Genomic DNA, 20,535 nt, shown 5'->3' with positions numbered 1-20,535 from the left:
TGAGATTGGGAGAGAATCAACAGTTTCAGTTTCAATATTGCTTTGACAAGGACAGAACCAACAGTTTTAGGGATGCACCGATATGACAATTTTGGCCGATACCAATAATTCTTATATTTGAAAGCAGATAACCGATATATTGGCCGATAAATCTAAATCCACATTTTTAGACAATTTTTAAGAGCCTGATTATGAAAAAAAGTCTCCTCATTAAAAGCCAAGATACAAACACAATTATGATGTTCTTATTTTAATGTCGTGTAGCCGATGTTGAACAGTGCACATCTAAAGTGCCTCAGCTGAAGGAAATAATACATTATTTGTCGGCTTTTAGATATAGGCTAAATGTTCTTGTTGGGCCGATAACGATAACATTAAAAATGATACCGATAATGTGGCCAGTATATCGTGCATCCCTAAACAGTTTTAAATAAGTGCTGCTGGCACATTAAATTCACTCCCGGGACTGTAAAATTAAAAAAGTTACAAAATACATTTAACAAAAAGCATCAAAATAGAAGAGTCGCACTGAATGCACAAACACCAGGAAGCAATGTTTGTTTTTACACTGGCTATAGTCAAGGTTTTTGACAAGACTCAGTTTGCCTGTGTAAGAACGGACCAAGAACGGGCTCTGGCTCCAGAAACATTCTGGTGGAAAAGAGAACTAGAACCAACTTCTAACACCAAAATGCTCACTTTATCAAAGCGGAAACTGCAGAAATAAGATAATTTTGAAAGCTCCATCTCTTCACATACAACTATGATCTTAGATTTCAAACGATATCAACTAGAATACTTCCAAAAGCAATGTGAAGTGACATTTGCTACTAATTTTACTTCCATAATGTGACCTTTCAGCTTGAAACAGGATAGTCAGCAAGAGAAATAAAAATGTGGTACTTGACTTAAAATCCATCAATAATTGATTGGAATTGGAAAAAAAGTGAGTCACATAGCAGAATGAAGCCAGAATGAATATATGCCAAAAAAGCTTTTTGATTTTTCTTTTTTACATTAGTGACACAAAGTTGACGCTTTGAATATAGATGACGAAGACAATTTTTCACTTTAGAATAACATGCACAAATGAACTGCTCGCAATAAGACCAGGTACATTCGTTTAAAAAGAACTCAGTTATGACATTATGTCAACTTCAAATTTCCCTTTAAAATTTATCCCACTCCTACTATATCCCAAGGCAGCTATTCTAGCGAACGATTCGTACAGCCATTAAGAATTAGCTGACAGATGTCTAAATGTTTGGATAAATTCTGACCACGAAGGAAACATGACCAAATGCTGTGACAACATTAAATCACGCTGCAGTTAAATAAACTCAGGATAGATTCAAACAAATGTTGGTTAGATTTCCTTTTAAAATACCAACTCATATCAGCAAGAGAAGTACTTCGTGGTGGCAGGACACACAATGGAAATTCAATACGGACTTTACACGCGTTCTCCCTTGGTAATCCCTGTAAAGCAGTTTATTTTTGGAGATTCCCGAGGGATAAACCCTAACCAACTACTTGCAGCAACATAACTTTATGGCCACTTAAATTCTGCGGCAGTCAATTTAAGAGTGGGTGTGTGAGCACAGGATAAGTAGACAGGTAAATCACCTTTCATGGCGAGTCGTAAGGCTTAATTTGTTTACGCCACTCTTGAAACACTGTAAATTAACCCTCTAGACGTCAATAGAGCATTGTTGTCTGCGGTCGAGTTGTTAAATGCATAAGGAAAGTTTTATTTAACCATGTATACTGTAACTCAGTGGCATTCAAATGCGTCAGAGGAAATTCCAGGCTAGATCAATGAACAATTCTGCAAGAACGACATTCCTAAATAAGAAAAGGAATAGCGAATGGGTTTTTTTTTTAGTGAAATAGTGGCTAACTTTTTTATTATCGGCCACCAAGGTATATGTGGCTTGCATATTTATTTATTTAAAAACCTTGAATTGAAATAAGTAGATGAAAATTAGAAATGTTGCCTTGGTAACTAACAGAACTAAAATAAAGATGAAGTAAACAAACAAAAATGTAAAGAAAAGGCTAATATTATTTTTTTATTATTAAAAAGTGAAAAAGTTACAAAAGCACATATCAAATACTTTTTATTTAGATTTTTCAAAAAAAAAATTCTATTTTTTAGATTTTTAATTTTTTTTTTAATGTATGGCTACTTATTTGTTACATGTGTTTCAACCCGATCTCACGGGAATTCGTACGAATTTTACAAGGTGGCTAATTCGTAACAATTCGTACGACCTCACTCGTACGAATTAGTACGATTTTGCTAAATCGTACATATTTTACGAATTAGCCAATTCGTATGAATTCGTAAGAAATGACCTACCCCTGACCCCGCTCCTAAACATAACAGTCACGTGGGTTTAGACAAATCGTACAAATTCGTACGAGTGAGGTCGTACGAATTAGTACGAATTAGCCACTTTTGAATCACTCGTACGAATTTGCACGAATTGGTCGTGAGATATGGTAGTGTGTTTCTCGTCTGTTCCTAAACAGCATTAATAAAAGTAGAAAAAGAAAGAAATCATAAAAATTAAAGCTCATTAAAAACAAAAATAAATACTAATACTATTGTACTAAAATAACACATTGAGACTTGTGACAGAGTCCTGTGTGGGCGAAAGTTAAATTCCTATCAAAAAGGTTTGTTTTCTGAAAAGCGAAGTGGTTTTATCATAGGGGTGTGTGTTAAAAGCAGCTGTCGCTCATGTGCATCTGAACTGGCCAGCTCCTCTTTCATCCACTTTCAGTGAAGTTCTCACAATGAAGCTACATTAGCATTTTACTGGCAGTGGCCGCAGGAGGAGGGTCAGGTATTACAACAGGTAATAGAACACAGGTTGGGGAGGAGGAGAGGAAGTGAGCAGATAAGGATGATGCTAATATCCTTAATGGTGGTTATCATTGTTTATGCCATGTTGGGAATATATGCTAATGTACAATAAATAAAAGAAAAGTAACTTTTGCTAGCATCAAGCAGATTTTAAGCCAGGCTTCAAAGAAAGGAATCATTTAAGTGGAGACCACCTGATGGTGTCTGTTTGAGAAAAAAGAAAAAAGTTGAAATGGCCACACGGCCATTAATATAGACAACAAGATTTGTACTGACTTTTCTTAACTTCGTGAACTAACAATTTATTTCATACAGCAAGTTACAGCAACATGAATTAGGAATTAATCAAAAAGGAAAAAAATATACAGTAATCAATATTTGAAGTGGATCAAAAAAGTTCATTAAAGTTGAACACTTTGATGAAAGGTTTTGATCCATTTCTAATGTTGACAACTGTATAATCTAGAAACATGTCATCCATAAAATTCAAACTATGCGAGAGTCCAACATTTAATCACAAAAGTTTGGTATATATTACATATTCTGAACATTAAAATTAGACATAAACCCGGTCATCATCGTTTTAGTGATATTTGCTACTATTGGCTTATTTCTAAAGTTGTAATGCTAATTATCAGTGTTGAACACTGACTGCTTAATAAAATAACGTGTCAGAGCCTCTTTAATAAAAGCTTAAATAGCATACTCAATATTTGGTTAATAGTTCTAAATATTTGGTCAAAATGTTATTAGGCTGCAATAGATTTCGCCCACAGATGAGCTCATGGTTTTTGCGGAGGTGTCCTTCCAGTTTCATCATCTGCTTCTTTTAAAACAACAAGAGTCATGACCAGAGTTTGAAGTACTTATACATTCATAATCCATCAATCCTTTATTTTAGCATTTGAGTACCCTAAACATGAACTAAATGCGTGTAAACAGTGATATTATCTAACATAAGATGACTCATATGTGGAGGTGCAGGTTTGTGAATATTTTGCTTGTTTCACCTTGTACAAATTCTTTCACAGACTTCAATAGACAAAGTTAAATACAAGAGAAATACCATTCCTTCCTTAAAGAAAAAACTAGAATGTCCTCACAAACTAAAGTATAAATTAATCTAAATTTATTGTCCCTCAAAGCTCTGAACACAAGTTATTTACGTAGAGTTGTATTAAACTCCACATAATATGTGGATTCTGACCCCATTCCAGAATGAATGATCGGAGTCTGAACCGGCATGTCATTGTTTGTTTAACCTTGTATTAATAAAACCCTACAGCAAGCCTTTAAAAAAAAGCTTTTAGCTTCAGACTGCTTCTCCAGCCCCCATCCAACAGCTTTGATTTAGAGGCGGTCAGACTGTAAAGGATTCTTTCATGTCGGCAATCAACACATGAGCATTATAAATGCAACCATTCAAGACGTGGCAAGGCAAGTGAGATTTTTTTTTTTATCATCCATGGCTTTCCATTTTGGTTCAAACTTATCTAATGGCATTCAAACAGTAAGCAGGTTGAATGAGATAATGGTTAGAAGCCACTACAATGTGGGAATCCTAAATAATGTTTTCTATACAGTGTGCTATACCTGGCTTTTTCTTCTTTTGCTCCACAACTTCAGAATTCTCTTCCCTCTGAGACTAGACAAGCTGAAAGTTTTAGTTTTTTTAAATCTTTTCTTCAAACTTTTTTTTTTCAGGCTAGCTTACATGATTCTTAGATTTAAAAAGTGTATTCTTAAATGGTTTTGATGCATGTTATCATTTAGTTTTTTCCTATTTTGTGTATTTTTATTTTATCTTCTTTGTAAAGCGCTTTGAGATGCAACTTTTAAAAAAGGCGCCAGAAAAATAAAGTTTACTATTGTTGTTATTCAGATTCAACATTAAAAACTAAGCCAACCATTGCAAATATTGGAATTTCTATAGTTTTTATTGATGTTGACGAGGTTAAAATACTACAAGACAATAACTCTAATGAAATGAGACATGTGAAAACAGAAAAAAGAGGAAAGATGGACAGCGAAACAAGACCCAGGAAAGTTCCCAAAGCCCAAAAGTCCTTAGGTCGGTTTTGAAGTGTACAGAGTCAAGCTATGCCTACACTAGCAGCTCTTACAAAAACAACTTCTACATTCTAGGAGGGCAACACTGACCTCATTTCTACCAATAGACCCCAATCCTTTGTTTTCTAAGCTTTACCCCACAAAAAATGTGGCCTTTATCCATCTGTGAGGTTGCTACGACTCTTCAAATATGGACAGAATAAGACAAAGAAGAGTCAGGTCAATACATTCGCCCACTGTTGCCCTCATTTATTCCGCCGAGCTCGACATAAGCAAACAATCCACTCTTACAGCTTAGCAACTATTTGGACTGCGACACACTGAAGTCACTATTGAATACATGACATCCTCAAATTCAGAACATGACGCATTGCGGGTCCTACATTTATACTAGATATGTCTTACTAGGAAGGGAAAACCTATTTCCTTTCCTTACCAGTGTAACCATCCTGAAAACACTAGTATGGGTGATCTAAAACCGTGCATATTTGAACACTAAGTTCTCCTTCAGCTGTTAAAGCATGATCAGTAATAAACTCAAACATTAGAACATTCAAAAAATAACTGAAAGAAGAATTGTATCTTTTTTTGGGTTACACTATTTCGATACACTACTAACTACAAGTAACTTTGCAATTACAAGTAACTCTCATTAGAGTATTAGCAGACTGTAGTAGACTGTTGGGGTTTGGGTTTGGGTGAAACAGTTCTCGGTAAAAACAAACAAATAATGAACTGTACCATCCTGTCTTAAAGTGACAGCAACCTAATATTCCTGATGTTTGTGTGTTTAATGTAAATCAAACAACAAAAACAAGGAAATCACTCACTGATCTTGACTGAATAACTTGCTAAAATCTTTAATAGTAAATACAATCTTTAATAATGCACTGTATACAGTGAAGATTGTATGCAATGTTATTTTAAACTGGATTACTTTATTATTTGTATCTGAAAACACTGCAGATACCTCAAAAACCTGTAAAGTTTATTTAATTTATAGATATTCTCTATTGTATGTTTTGTGTTGTTGCTTATAGTTTGATTATTTGTTCTTATTTTCTTGATTTTTATTTGACAGATGTCCCTTTTCCCCTTAAAGCTACACTGTGTAACTCTTTTGGTATAGCTAAAAACACTTAGTTCTTTCAAAAATATATGTGCTCATTAATGTACATTTACTTAGTTCAAGTAATAAAGTATTCTCGGGAGTGTATAATATGCCATTGAAAAAACATACGGGTAAGGGGCTCTAAAGTCGATCGCCATGTTGCCCCTCCATCTTGAAAGTACATAACCTTTCATATACCTTTTCACCACTAGATGGGGGTAAAAATCAGACAGTGTAGCTTTAACAAAGAACACACTGAACCATACCAAAACCGTGACCCTAAAAACATGATACAACTGAACCAAGAGTAATTTGAGCCATTACACCCCAATAGTTTGGGTTAGTAGAATAAGTTGATCCGCATTTGCAAAGTTACTTACAGTTGGTGGAATGTCTAAAGTGGACAGTCAAAATAAAGTGTTATCCCAACATGTTAATGTTGATTCTTAAAAATACTCCTAAATATATGGCTACTCTTGAAATTTGCTCAAAAGTACCTTTTTCCTCTACTGAATACCACCAACAGAAAGAAATGAATGACACCAATGGGAAAGTTCAGTTTCCCCCAATTGAGCAGCCTCGCTTGGTTAGATTGAGCAAACATGGCCTTTGTGTGCCCATCTCCTAGCTTCTGATGTGGCCTGACAGGGAGAGCATTATGGCAAGGCTGGTTCCTGCAAAAGCGGTAATGCAGCGGTCTCCTGTTTACCCTGCTCGTCTCGGCCTGGGTATCAATTAGCCAGGCAATGAAGAGAGTGCAAGCAACGCTACTCAAACGAAACCCTTAGCGTGCCTAATGTGAGAACTGAAGACGTGAATCTCTTTAAAAATAATGGTTTTCACCATCACGTGTCTGACGAGCAGTCGAAAGTCTTTATATGGTTTAAGGAATTACTTGAGGATATGAAGGCATTTAAGTGCTTGTTAAACTTGTTCCATTTGTTTTAACCATCAAGAGAGCGTGAACTTTTCGTTCATCAAGCCAGTCCTCATCTGGCTTTGGGTTGACTGAAATAACATTTGTGTTCCTGTGCACATCAATTAAATGGCAAACACTGTTATTTGCTCCAATTAGGAAGGAACACTTGATCCAAAGACTACAAAACCTAATCTACCTTTTTCAATTAAAATGTTGCTTTTTATTAAGAATGAATTTAGAAATTATATTATGTTTTATAGGGTACAAAAACCAATTGCTTATTGCTGTAGTACATCAATAAAACTGTAGGACTGCTGTAAGAGTAAAACAGATATTGCTCCATATTGCTCTAGTAAGACAGACTGTGCTGTCTTTATGTTTGTAGTCCCCAATGATTTGTGTAAATTATTTAATTATATATCAACTATTATTACTACTATTTGACAAACCTAAGGGGGTCATATTAACATAGGAAGTAACAAACCAGTTAAAATATCATAGTAAACAAATAAGAAAGGATACTCAAAATAAAGTCAAGCCTAAGAAATCTATGTAATTTCAAGATAAAGATGATATTTTTCAGAGCGCCATGGAAAACAAACACCAAAAAGCCAAGGGGTGGTAAATCTCAGTTAGAGCCCGACCGATAAAGGATCCTGAAGGCAGATACCGATACAAATATTTGTTGGTTTTAAAATCCGATATTCCGATATATCGGCCGATATTTTTTATTTTATTTTTTTTCAGGAACGCACAACAAAACATTAACAGATTTCCCTAGTTATTTGTAGTTATGTATGAGTTTTAATTAAAATAATATGATAATGCATTTTAAAAAGAAATTTGTTTCTTTTATTGTCGCAACAGAACAGAGGAGGAACCGAAGCTCATTAATTAATTAACAAAGCTCATTAAATTCCACTGATGATAGTGGCATTAGCTAGCTTTTTGGTTCGCTAGAATGTGTTGCGTGTTATAAACGAGTGTTGCAAACAGGCCACGGACGGTGTAGAGTGCCCTCTGGTGGACAAACTTATACAACTCCAACATGACATGGTTGAAGCGTGTTTCATCCATTTCTATTTTATTTTTGAAATATTTTTTTTATCTGCCATTATAACTGCCGATACCGATAGTTTGTAAAATGCCTAATCTCGGCCGATAATATCGGTCTGCCGATATATCGGTCTGGCTCTCAGTCATCAGTAAATTAAAGATATGAAGGAAGCGTTTGGTAAAGGGTTAAGATAGTGGGATTCAGAATGTGAATCTCGAGTCAAAGTAAAGAAAAAAGAAAAGCAAATAATTTGAAAAATTACGGAAGCTTTGTCCCACACGTGCACAAAACAAGGGAACAGAACGGCCAAGAGAAGACTATGCTATAAAGACATAAATTAGAGCCCAGTAATATTTCTGCTTGAACCAATCATAAAGATGTGTATCCATGTTAAGTGTTGCACTGCTAGTTTGGCACATTACCACCTTACCTCATACAAGCAGTATGGCTCCCTTAAAACATCTGGATATCTACCAGTTGAGCTTAAATTCAGTCCTTGGAATCCTTTCAGGTATCTAATCATGAGCTCAGCATTGAGGGATTCTGTTGCACCTTGTGAATACATGAATCACATGAAACTTTTGATCCATAAGTGTACTTTTACTCGGTCGAACGTCTCTCAGGGCATTTCGTTCAAAAAGAACCCACCCAATCAAATTCGCTTGGTTCCGTAACCATGGAACTAGGTGGCCCTTGAGTCTCAGATGACCTCCTGAACACTGAGGAAGTTGACGGGCAAACCCATTACGGTTACTACACTTGAATAAATCAAAGAGAAGGAAAGGTCGAACACGCCTCTTGGTGGCCTCAAGAGGAGGGAATCAGTTAGGACAGATGTTTTTGTCATTCAGTCTGATTTCATTTAGGGGAAATAAAGAGACAGGAAAACCTCAGCACGCCCAAAGAACAACCATTTTTATTATTCGCTTGGACAGTTTGTTTCATGAGAACAGCGAGCAACACGCCTAAACCTCATTGTCAGAATGTCTCGGAAGCAAAAGGAACAATAAATGAGTCAGTCTGACGGAATCGTTTGCAAGTCTGTCAGTAAAGTCTTAGCCAATTTCATCCATCTGATATTGAATAAGCTTGAAGACGGCCTTTAAAAAAAGGTTTCCACATCGCATATGAGAAACTGAGGTCATGTCTTTGAAGCCAACATCCACTAACATGCACATTACAGCCTCAACTGCAGGTGCTGGCCAGCTGAAAGCTCTTTTCCACCAGGAAGCTGTAAAAAATCAACTACACCCCTGTTGTGTACTGTGCTGTTTTGGTTTTAGTGAGTGGAGCCACTTGTGGTTAGTAAACAAGCCTATTCATGGAGTTTGTGTTCAGCCACCTCATGGGTGTCAAGACACTGAGAAAATTCAATGATAACATTTGGAGTTACAAACTCGACTATCAAACGACTGGAAAAAGATACTCCGATAAATCAACAAGTTCTTTATGCAGTTGGAATTGCGCATAATGTGGTTTATATGAAAACGTACGATTCACCCTAAACCCAGCCCTCATTGGTAGGAATGAATTCATATGAATTTGCCACCAATTTGCCAAAACATAAAATAGTAACGAAATTAGATATTGATGCATGCATTTAACAGATCAAAGATGGTTTATGAGACTTGTTTTATTGTTATTTAATTTAATTGTGTACATACACACACACACACACACACACACACATACATATATACCCAAAGCCTTTTACGTTTCTTAATTCTAGCTACTGTATAACACTTAAAATGCAAAAAATTTTAAATACTACTAAATTAAATTAAAAGAGAGCAGCTCAGAAATTTATCCAGCCAAACATCTTCAAATTGCATTTATATGAGTTTGAAACAACAGGATGGTGTGTAAATGACAATTTTAATTTTTGTTAATCTATACCTTTAACAGTCACTTCTCCTCTCTCAAATATGTCCTAATCAGGCTCCAGCATTAGCGATATAAGAGAACCCACAAGCTAGCGTGACTAATAACAGGAGTCTTTGTTTATTCCAGAACGCATGACAAAGATGCAAACTCACTGCAATAACATCTGAATGAAGCCAATTCAAAAACATGTACTGGCCAGAGTTTGTCTTAAGAAAGTACACAGCCAAAGACAACAACTCCAGCCTTCTAAGTATCACCGGCCTCAAAAAAAAAAAACTGCCTGTTTGCCTGCGGACAGATTGACTGCGAGTGAGTGAACGGACGCCATAGCAAACTGCAACATGAGGTTGAAAGAGTTGAGTAAGATGTAGGGGTCTCAATACCTAGAAGCCGAATAAAACATATGAGCCAGTTTCAAAAACAGCGGTTTAATAAAAATCCAGATGTGGAACTTATGTTCAAGGATATCTTTATAAAATGACCATGAAATAGAACTCAAAGCCAGATTTTCAAACAGTTCTGTCAAGACTTGCAATATAACGCCAAATTGTGGTAAAGGGAATCCAACCTTCAGTTTGCGTTTCAGGTTAAGCATGGAACGCTACTGCCTAGAGGGCTTTTAATATGTGTGTGCCTGAGAAAAATGATGATTCCCTCATCAGTCCTCGATATTTTACAGTCAATAGAAACATCACCACACTGACCAAGTGCGCTGCGTTTTGGCATAATATATAATTTAAAGGCCATACAAATGAGGTAAGAAGAAATAACAAAACAGCTCAATGACACAGAGGGCTGCACAAATAACCCTTAATATTTCTACTCGAACGAAAAGCACGATTGTTCCCCATGCCTGCCGGATGAAGTGCTGTTTTGACCAGACACGGTTCAAAAAGAAAGGAAGAAAAAAACATCACAGCATTTTGCCAATACACACACAACCCCCTACGTAAAGTTACACGTTCCCGCTACACAACCGTCCACCAGTGCTGGAACAGTGTCTCTCGTACCAAACAGTTCATGTTGGTCTACAGACCACAAACAACACTCACACCTAAAGCATTTCTCTTGGACTAACAACTCAGTGAAAATAGGCTGGGATGTCTTTGTACTTATTTTGACCTTTGCTTAGCCTCAAATTGTTTGTACTTATTTGAAAAACGCTCGATTAAGTACAAGCTCATCCAGAAACCTCATGTAATAAAACATCAGACCCAAAACACATAATTTGGATGAGCACATTCATGGATAAACACTTTCAAGGATGAAATAATTCACTAACTACAAATTTCTAACTGAAATTACCAATGCAAAGATTCCCATCTGCCCAAGACTATGCCTAATTGTATTAAGAGCTACATGTCCAGTCTTCCAATAAAAAAGTTCAGATAACCTACAGTAAGTGGCGCAGGAGCAGATTGTATGGAAAACAATGAATAAGAGGGCATATTCTCGAAAAATGCAATTGTTAGAGAGAGTGCAAGTTTTGGATGTCCTAGCTTAACCAGCAAGTCTCCCTTGGTCAACCAGCTTTAGAAAAACTAACCACTTTTGTAGGTAAATAAACAACATGATTACTGCAAGAACAGATCTTTTCCTCACTAGATTCAACAAAGCTATCAGAAACAGCAGCGCCTTTCAATAACTTGGCAGAAAGATGACTTCTAATGACTAATATGTTCTGGTAAACCGAGTCCAGCTATACTGGAAATGGTTGTGGAGACTTACTGGAAGTGACAAAGACAAAGACAAAGAAAAAAAAGAAAAGAAAAGTAAAAAAAAAACGTCACTGCTTGAAGTCAAGGAACCACTTTGAATGGAGTTGAAAATTATCATTCACTTACACAAGCATCAACAATCTAAAAAAAAAAAATCCATCATAAAGCCCTTTTCATTACAGCATTGAGATTAAGCAGAAAGTATTTCTGGTGCTCGAACTATAACCACTGTGGGAGATAAAATTAACTAAATGCCTTGAAAATTTATATTATGGGTTTTTGAGAGGCTAACTAATTTAACGTTAGCTTAACAACTCTTCTGCTTTAATATAAACAATTCTTCATTGTTTACTAATTTTGACTCACCTTAAGGCATTTAGTTGATCATCAAACAATCGTCTAGGCCGCTCTTGGTCTCAATACTTCCAGTAAAACAGTTGGCCAGAGAGATAACGTTAGTTCTTATATGCTACTTGAGCCAAAAGACCTTCATTTAAAATCCTGATTTCTCCCTCCACTTTTCCCAATAATGGCCCAATTGCAGTAGGAAAACTTTAGAATTCTTTGATTATCCTTTCTATCTGCCTTGAGGCAGGTGGATTGCAGGTCAGACCTCTGCTAAACAGCACAATAATTACGCTACTCCTCTCAGTGCATTGTTAGCTTGAAGCTAATTAAGTGAATGGCAGCCATTTTGAAAGCTCCTATAGACCTTATTCAGAGCAGCGCCATGACAGGTATGAAAGTGAGGCTGTGAGGGATAGACTTACAGTGTTTCCACTGGCATCCACTGTAAAAAGCTGAATAAAGCTGCTAGATTACTTACAATTTTCCACAGCTTACATTGTCGGGAGTTTTTTGTCAACTAAAATTCCTTGGAAAGATATTTTTCCAGTGTTTCATGAGCAGAACAAAACGAAAACACATTAAATAACAGTACAGCCCATTGAAGAGATGCATGTCTATCCCGCACAGCCTCGCTTTCATTCTCATTAAAAATCAAAGATGGCGCTGCCGTGAATAAGGCGTATGTTAGGTTTGTTTACTTTTCAGAAAGAGTTGCAAAACTGTTTTTTTTAAAGATAGATATTTAAATATTTGTAAAAACTATAAGTTAATTAATCAATAAAAATATGATAATATTTAAATATACTTTTAATTATCTAATGCTAAAATTATATTAAAATTATATTATAAAATTTGGATAAAATGGATTATATTTTCCGTCTCTTGTCTTAAAATTGGTTGCCTTGGATTAATAATTAGTTGTATCTTATTATCTTTTGTTTCTTAAAAGGCTATACATAAATTGCAGATTTTATAATGGCTCATCATGGTCATGGGGTATTTGTTATGAAATAAAGGCTGAAGTTAGGGAATACAAGTTTTTTTTTTCTTTAAACACATTTTTAATTTTACAAATCTTTCTTAATGTAAACATGTTAATGATATATTGTTGGCTCGCTTGTTGCTATACCAAAAGATGGCAGGTAGATTGGTTGCCATCTGTGAGTTATGAAGGTAAACGTGAAAAATGTTCCCCCGGTCTCTCCTACCTCAGCAGTTTTTGTTGACTTAAGTTTAAAGCCCTAAATTGACAGCACATGAGTAGCTAAAGACTGTGTCCCTACCTGTTCTGCTGGTTTTGTCCCAAGGAAATACCATCAGAGCAGATCCTGCCACATAATGCTTCACTCATGCTGCTCTTTGGTCTGACATTCTTGGTATAAAGAACCAAGCAATGTTTTTAATTTATTGAAAGGTCATATGAAACAACCTTTAGATCTCTGTTGGGTCACATGGATACAAACCAAGCATTGAAAAGTCATTATAAAAAAAGAGAGAAATCATTAAAAGAAACAGATTGACATCCTCTTTTGACTGTACAGATGAACAATTTGTTTTTCATGGGGGATCACGGCAGAGACTTCAAGCAAGTCTTCAGTGGGAGCAGCTGGTTCTCTAAAAAGATACAATTCAATCCCTGGATGGCTTCTTAATGAACAGAAGTTCTAATGTTAACTTCTCAGCCTGGCTCTGAAAACTGAAAACTTCATTCACACACACTAAGGAAACAGTAAACCTAACATAGAATTTTTGGTGCTTTATGTCAGGATTGATATGACTTAGTTCAGTCATAAATAAAAGGAGCGGAGGCCAGTCAGCTGACCACTGGTGGTGGTCCAAAACCTTCAGGAAGCTGCATGATGCTCTTGGGTGGCCTGAGGCAGTTTCCCAGGGAAATGCTGCAGTAAACTGATGATGGTACAATGGTTGAAATACTACAATAGTTACAAATTATTATATTATATTGTATAATTGGCAACGATTGTACAATTGGTAGATTAAAGACCGGGGGCCCGTCCTTCATACGTTGCTTAAAACATCCGAAATCAAATGAGACATCCAAGATAATATTATCGTGATAATCAACAAGTTAATGAAACCTTTAGATTTACACAGGAAACTGATGAACATTCGTTCATGCTTTTACTGGAATTACTCATTTTGTTCCACTAGACCGAGACAAACCCCTTTGACTATACCACATCCTGTTTGAGAGTGGAGTGTGAAAAAGGTTTTGAGGTTTGGCAGGGTAAAGACCCCAGGAATAAGATGTTTGATCTGGGTGTGGCTGCTTTGACATCTTATAGTCCACAAAAAAGCAAAAAAACAGAAAAACAAATCCAATTTATTGACATTTATACTAATCCTTGAGCAGCCATAATAATATTTTCCTGACCCCAATGTGTCACCAAAAATATGGACTTGAATCCGCAAGCAACATTTCAACGTACATTTCGGGTGGATGGCCTGAATCATACTTCCTCATATGAATCATACTCAATTTATTTAATTAGCATTAGTAAATAATGCTGATTTTACAATTTTCTAAAGTTATGTCTGGCAGAGCTCTATTTAGTTGAGTCTGGTAAGATGGCAAAAAAAAAAAATGGAGACCAGATACATCTAAAAGTATCCACACTGCCTGTAAGTGATGGACTAATTCTTTCAAATAGAATAATACTTTGAAACCACTGGTGAATTGATGGTGGTTTGTCTTTCATCCAAATAAGTAAAATACATTTTCAGGTGATGAAAAGCAACTTCTGAGAAAGAGTTGTGTCCCCTGGTGCAAGTGTCAGATTATTGCGTACCAGACCTATGAAGAAATAAAGGTCTTTAAATGTAGTAAAACCAAATATGTTCTCTAATCTCTTTTGGACCTTCCTCCAGAATTGTGAGATTAACGGACATAAGCAAAACATATGGCTATGTGTATCAACACCACTCTTTAAGCAAATTGATAGCCTTTGCTTTAATTTTGTTAAAGCGACAATGCATATTTTTATGTATTGTATTATTTAAAATCAATATTTTTATTCATAAATATGTCCTCAATGGTGTACAAATACCTCTGCCAATTATCTGACTTATCCTTGTAAATGAAGAATTTATTATCTTTATATACATGGGACAGGTAGGTCCACAGAGGTTTCCATGTAGTTCTGCCATCTTGAACCGCTACCATAGATGCAACGCGCATTTGAAAAAGCCAGGCGCTGGAGAGCACAATTCATTTGAATGCAAAATACATTTTCACCTCTAGATGGGAGAAATTCCTACACATTGTCCCTTTAAGAATGTATGGGGTGCAAAGGAAGAGATGGTGTTTCTCTCACCTTATTGCAAGTAAACATACTGCCAATATGTTCGAAGGCACTGTTTGTTCTCAGGGATGCTGCCTAAATCTTTCTCCCACACATTTCTAAAAACTGAGACATTGTTTCAAATTCTATGCATCTTTTAGATTATTTTCATTTTTCAAGTCATGTGTGTTTGTAGATTTATTTACATTGTTGTTGGTGTTGAGGTCACATTTAGTAAATTGCTGTCTTGTGATGTCAGGATGAGTTGGTTTCTAAAATGATCAATTATTTTTAAACACATTTACATATATTATTAGTAGTACGTTAAAAGAAAACGCACTTTGCTTTCAAATTGAACATTTTAAACCCCTATACATGGGGAACAACTTGGATAGAGTTCATGCAACTCAAATCTTGTGCAATTGTTTCAAATATTGCAGATTTTAAGTTTAAGATGTTTAAAGTTAAACATTTAAGGAATTACCTTCAAAAGAAACTGAGCAAACTGACGCTTTTATTTGTACAAACACCTAAGTGTAGAGATGTCTACCGTGGCAAAAGCATGCCATCACTAACACCAACTTGAAACACTTGAAGCATGAACCACAAAATGAGGGCTGGCGATTTCTCAGTAGCGTCAGCTTTGAAAACAACATTTATCATGTTGATGGGGAATGTGAAGTGTAATCAACCGTAAGCAGGAAAAGATTTCCAGAGATTACAGTTAGTGTCAAACAAGTGCAGTTGTTTTGAAATATGTCACCATCGAGTCACATCTCAAACACAGTTGGGTCTGGGTTAAAATCCAATGAGATTTGAAGGAGATATGGATCTTTTCCACTGAAATTTACGGCCAAAAAACTAAACAGATGGGAGTCTGCCAGACCTCACTGTGTGTGCAGTGTAACTGCTGAGTGAATTTGTCCTGGACTATTTCAGGATTCATCAGATTCAAAGACTGAAGAAGCTCAGATCTACGAGAAACCCAGTTATACTATTGAAACACTCGTGAAACACTCTCTCATTTTTCCCTGAGATGAGAGAAATCCACTATTTACCTTTGTCACTTCCTCCTACAATGACGCAAAAATCTTTATTTTATGTCATTGTAGGAGGAAGTGTAAGAGGGGGGATTTCTGCAAAGACTACAAGCACTCAATCCCAGCCTTTCAAACCCGCCCATAGGGGGTTGGACCTAATGCGCTAACAGACCTATCATAGATCAGTGCCAGTGCGTTTGATTTTACTGGCAGAAACTTTGGTCGGTCTAAGTGCACAATGTAACTACAGAAGAGTCAAGTTTTAAATAGGATTTTTTTTTTTTTTTTTGAGAAATGCAAATGGTCTTGTGCACTTCAATTATGTATGCTAAGCTATGCTAAAAGTGGTACTTCCAGAACCGGGGATCGGCTGAATGGATTCAAAAATGGTAGAACTCAACAGTTTAACTCTGGGGGAGTTGTAAAATGAGCATATTTCCTAAAAAAAAAAGTGGAGTATCCCTTTAAGACACAAGATGGCACCAGTTAGGTTTAGGTCTAAAATACAGGGTTGCCACGAATGAAGATGGATGGCGAGACTGACCAATCAGAATTGAGTTCTCTCTGGACAACTTGATTCTGATTAAGCAATTGGGGATAAATGTGAAAACCTTTATAAATACAGACAAACTTTATACAAATCTTTTTATTTAGCACTATACAAGGATATAACATGTGTAACAGGCTACATATATTTCTGTGGGTATAAAAGTCAAAGTGAGTTCATTAGAAATGTGTCCTCTCCAGTAGTAGACACACAATGCTGTTGGGAATGAGAGAGTGTCATGCTGAGGTCAGCAGGGGCAGTGCTGTGCATGTCCAACATTACACATACAGGAACATTTGTAAGTAACATTCCAAAAATTCTCTTCTAATGCCACAAAACATCCACTTTTGTTGATTCTTATTGAAAAGGCTTTTCAAAAATCCCTTTATCAACTATTGATTTGGCACATCATGTGATAAATTGTGTTTATTTATGCAAGGCAGCAATACATACTTTTAGGAACAGACAAGAAGCATGCTGACAGACAAAAAAGTGCAAGCTTATCTTTTTTTCTGATAAACACATTACATTCTAGAATTTCAAATGGTTGTAATGTTTTTATTTCTAAGAAATATTGGCATCTGTGGAAAAAGTACACAATCTTTCCTCTGGTCAAAATTAAAAAAATAAGTGTCTCTTGCTGACTCACATTATTCGAATGCCCGTTTAAATTGCATAAATGTTTGATTGGCTCTGTGTCCTCCATACACACCGTTACAAGCCTGTAGAAAGCAAAGGCAAAAAACATCAGTTGCCTGGAGGCTGATGTCAGTTCCACATGACCACTAATAAGCATAGCAACCTTGGTAATTACCATAAAAACAGCCTTTAATATTTGAACATGTCAAAGATAAATGTGAGAATGGAAAAATGAGCCGATCCATGTCATGCTGCACATTCACGGGGGGGTGTATGGATGAGGTCAGAAGAATCGGCACCCAGCTTTGGTTCGGTTAGCCCCGTTCCACCACAAAGCTGAGATGTGACTGTATAGGCTTGTCTGCCCTCTCCAACTGTAAAACCTCGGCTGGGCACGAGAAGTCAAACCTCAGAAGAGACACTTTCGTCATAACTGCCACATGCTCGAGTGGCACCCAGCTGAGTCAACAGCAATGACCAATCGGACGGTCTCTTTCCAAAACACTGGGACCTCATGTAGTCTCAGACTCTAGAGACCTCTTATGAAAATTATATCACATTGCATTCTAGGTGCTATATATATATATCTAACAAAAGCAGAAATGAGGGCTGAGCCACTCTTTGGTCATTTTTATTTGGACAATCCTAATGTGAAGGAAAGCTAAATACTAACATTCATCATCATATACCTGTGTTTCAACTGAATGATTCCAACTCTCTCTTGTCGTTGGAGTATGCATACGGTAAGATTACAATCTAAATTTTCAGGCGTTGTCATGGTCCAAGATTCATAAGATTTATTCGAAGGCAATTATTGGCTGTCTGAGAGGATGTTGGACTGATGTGTTGGAATGCTTACCTGAGAACACCGATCTCTTGCTGGCATCCCTCACTCCACTTGGATTACCTAAAAAGAGCCACAATGCAGAAGAAAAGCTAGTAAATGGTTTCATGCTGAGAATTTGCAAACATTTAATCCAAAATAATACAATGAAATATCAACATATGAATCTTGAATCCCAAAAACAGTGACAAAAAGCAGCAAAAAAAGTCACAAAAGTGAGTTTAATGTCATTTTACCACCAGCAGTTACCATTGATTATATATTATTTTACCATTCAAAAGTTTGGGGCTTTCAATTTTTGATGGCTTTCGGGGAAGTCTATTTATTTGATCAAAACTATAGTAAAAACAGCAAATTACAAATTAAATAGTTTAGTTGCTGTTTTCTGTTTGAATATATTTTAAAAATGTAATTTATTCCTGTGATGGCAAAGCTGAATTTTCAGCATCATTACTCCAGTCATCAATGTCACACGATTCTTTAAAAATCCTTCTAGTATGCAGATTTAGTGCTAATAAAGCAGAATTTTCAAATTAAATTTGTGAATGTTTTCCACTTTTTCTGCCTTGATTTTAGCAGAAAAAAACTGCTACCATTCTAAAAATGGTAAAATGTGCTAAATTTATCTAAGCATACCCAAAGAGTTAAGATATACAAAGACGGTGCACTCATTCTACTATGAATGGGAGAAAGTGCAAAGCGCAAAATGGCATAATAAGTCCCGCCTCCTAAATAAAAGAGCCAATTGCCAGTTGGTAAAATTATTGCGTCACTGCAGATGCTGTTAGAAGCTCTAGTTGTGATAGAAACTCTTGGACGTGTGGATTGGTTGGTCCAGCATGAATTATATATATACATGTATGTATAATATATATATAATGACTACACAAAAGGAGGAGGTTGTGGATAACAACTTTGCCTCCCTTCCACATGTTTGTACATATAGATTCCATGTGTGTCTGCCGATCAGTCACAGTAAAATATGTAAACATTTTACAATTAAAATATTAATTTTGAGAAATCAGACATCTCTACTTATCATGAGCCAGAGTTATCAGTTCAAATTAGGAAACTGAGCCGTTAAGTTAAAGGCCTGAAATTCAAAAAGGAATTGAGCATTGACTTTTAAGGGTGTTTTAAGGGTTAGTGGTTACCCCATTGCTGGTGTTTCTGCAATAACAGGAAATTGTTATGGATTTTGTTCTTTGCCATGCACTTGATGCCTATTCAGAAACCTATGTTAACACAGGCCAAACTCCAACAGACAGCGTCAACAGTCAGTGTGGCAGCCAATCAGCAAATGTTCTGAATGCCAAGTGGTATTTTGTCACGTCCTGTGGTTGGCAATGCCAGGCGTTCTCACTAACAGTCTGTGCCTCATGTTCCTTTAAATAACTGGGCTGGTAAGACAGTTCCAGCAAGCATGCCTGTACAGACTGTTAGCACAATATGCAAGATATGTTTTTGGCAAAATAGAGCTGCCTGTCATGTGTAGTTACATTTCATTTGATAGCTTGGACTGTTTGTACATTTTATTTATTTATTTTTATTTTTTTGCTTGTCTAGCAATCTTTGGACGTTTCTCTGGCGTTGCGATTTTGTGTTCCAAACATATGTAGAAATCATTTGTTTACCAAAGAAATATTATACCAGATCTATAACAAATATTTGTCTAAAAGTGCTTCTGACTTTAAGTGGAAAACATACAGAATCCATAGTGACATGTAGCATTTTGTTTTACCCTTGACGTTCTGTTATTATGAAAAAGCTCTTCATCACATTAAGTAACAGACTATTGTCCGCATCCTGATAAAAATCACAATTATTCTTGCGTAATCCATGAACTCAAAGATGCTCTCTCAGGGATGGAGCTTTGATATGCTACAATATTGAGGTCATTAACAGACTAATGGCTCATGCGGGACAGCGAGAATCTGGCCATGTCACGTTCAAAGAGTGAAAAATGAGGCCAGCGGTATTTATTAGCGATGACGGACCGTGATTTGGACAAATAATAATCCTCTAATGATTCCAACCGTGTTTAAATCTTTCAGACATCAACTGGAAAGGAGATCTAAGATATGTTCATGAAACCATATCAACATAATTAAAGTCTACGATGTTTTTCAACCTCCGAGCCACACATGCAGCAGTATTGCGTATGTGGAGACTTTGAGACAGGGA

General features: G+C 36.3%; 2 protein-coding genes across 2 annotated transcripts in view; both read right to left on the bottom strand.

Moving 5' to 3' along the window:
* Positions 1–12,282, bottom strand: part of sulf1 (sulfatase 1) — an 87,134-nt gene extending 74,852 nt beyond the window's left edge. Inside the window, exon 1 of the mRNA XM_039666837.2 lies at positions 11,998–12,282. The gene's annotated coding sequence lies outside the window, so the exon portion shown is untranslated. The remainder of the gene's footprint in view (positions 1–11,997) is intronic.
* A 4,670-nt stretch (positions 12,283–16,952) lies between these two features.
* c22h8orf34 (chromosome 22 C8orf34 homolog) overlaps positions 16,953–20,535 on the bottom strand; it is an 87,983-nt gene continuing 84,400 nt past the window's right edge. Inside the window, exons 14-15 of the mRNA XM_039666833.2 lie at positions 18,367–18,414; positions 16,953–17,590 (exon numbers count right to left, since the gene is read on the bottom strand). Coding sequence (XP_039522767.2) covers positions 17,583–17,590; positions 18,367–18,414 — 56 coding nt within the window. The 3' untranslated portion in view covers positions 16,953–17,582. The remainder of the gene's footprint in view (positions 17,591–18,366; positions 18,415–20,535) is intronic.

Source organism: Pimephales promelas, chromosome 22 (assembly GCF_988280905.1).
Source record: "Pimephales promelas chromosome 22, fPimPro1.hap1.1, whole genome shotgun sequence".
NCBI classification, from domain to species: Eukaryota; Metazoa; Chordata; class Actinopteri; order Cypriniformes; family Leuciscidae; genus Pimephales; species Pimephales promelas.
This window is presented reverse-complemented; position numbering and strand designations above follow the sequence as displayed.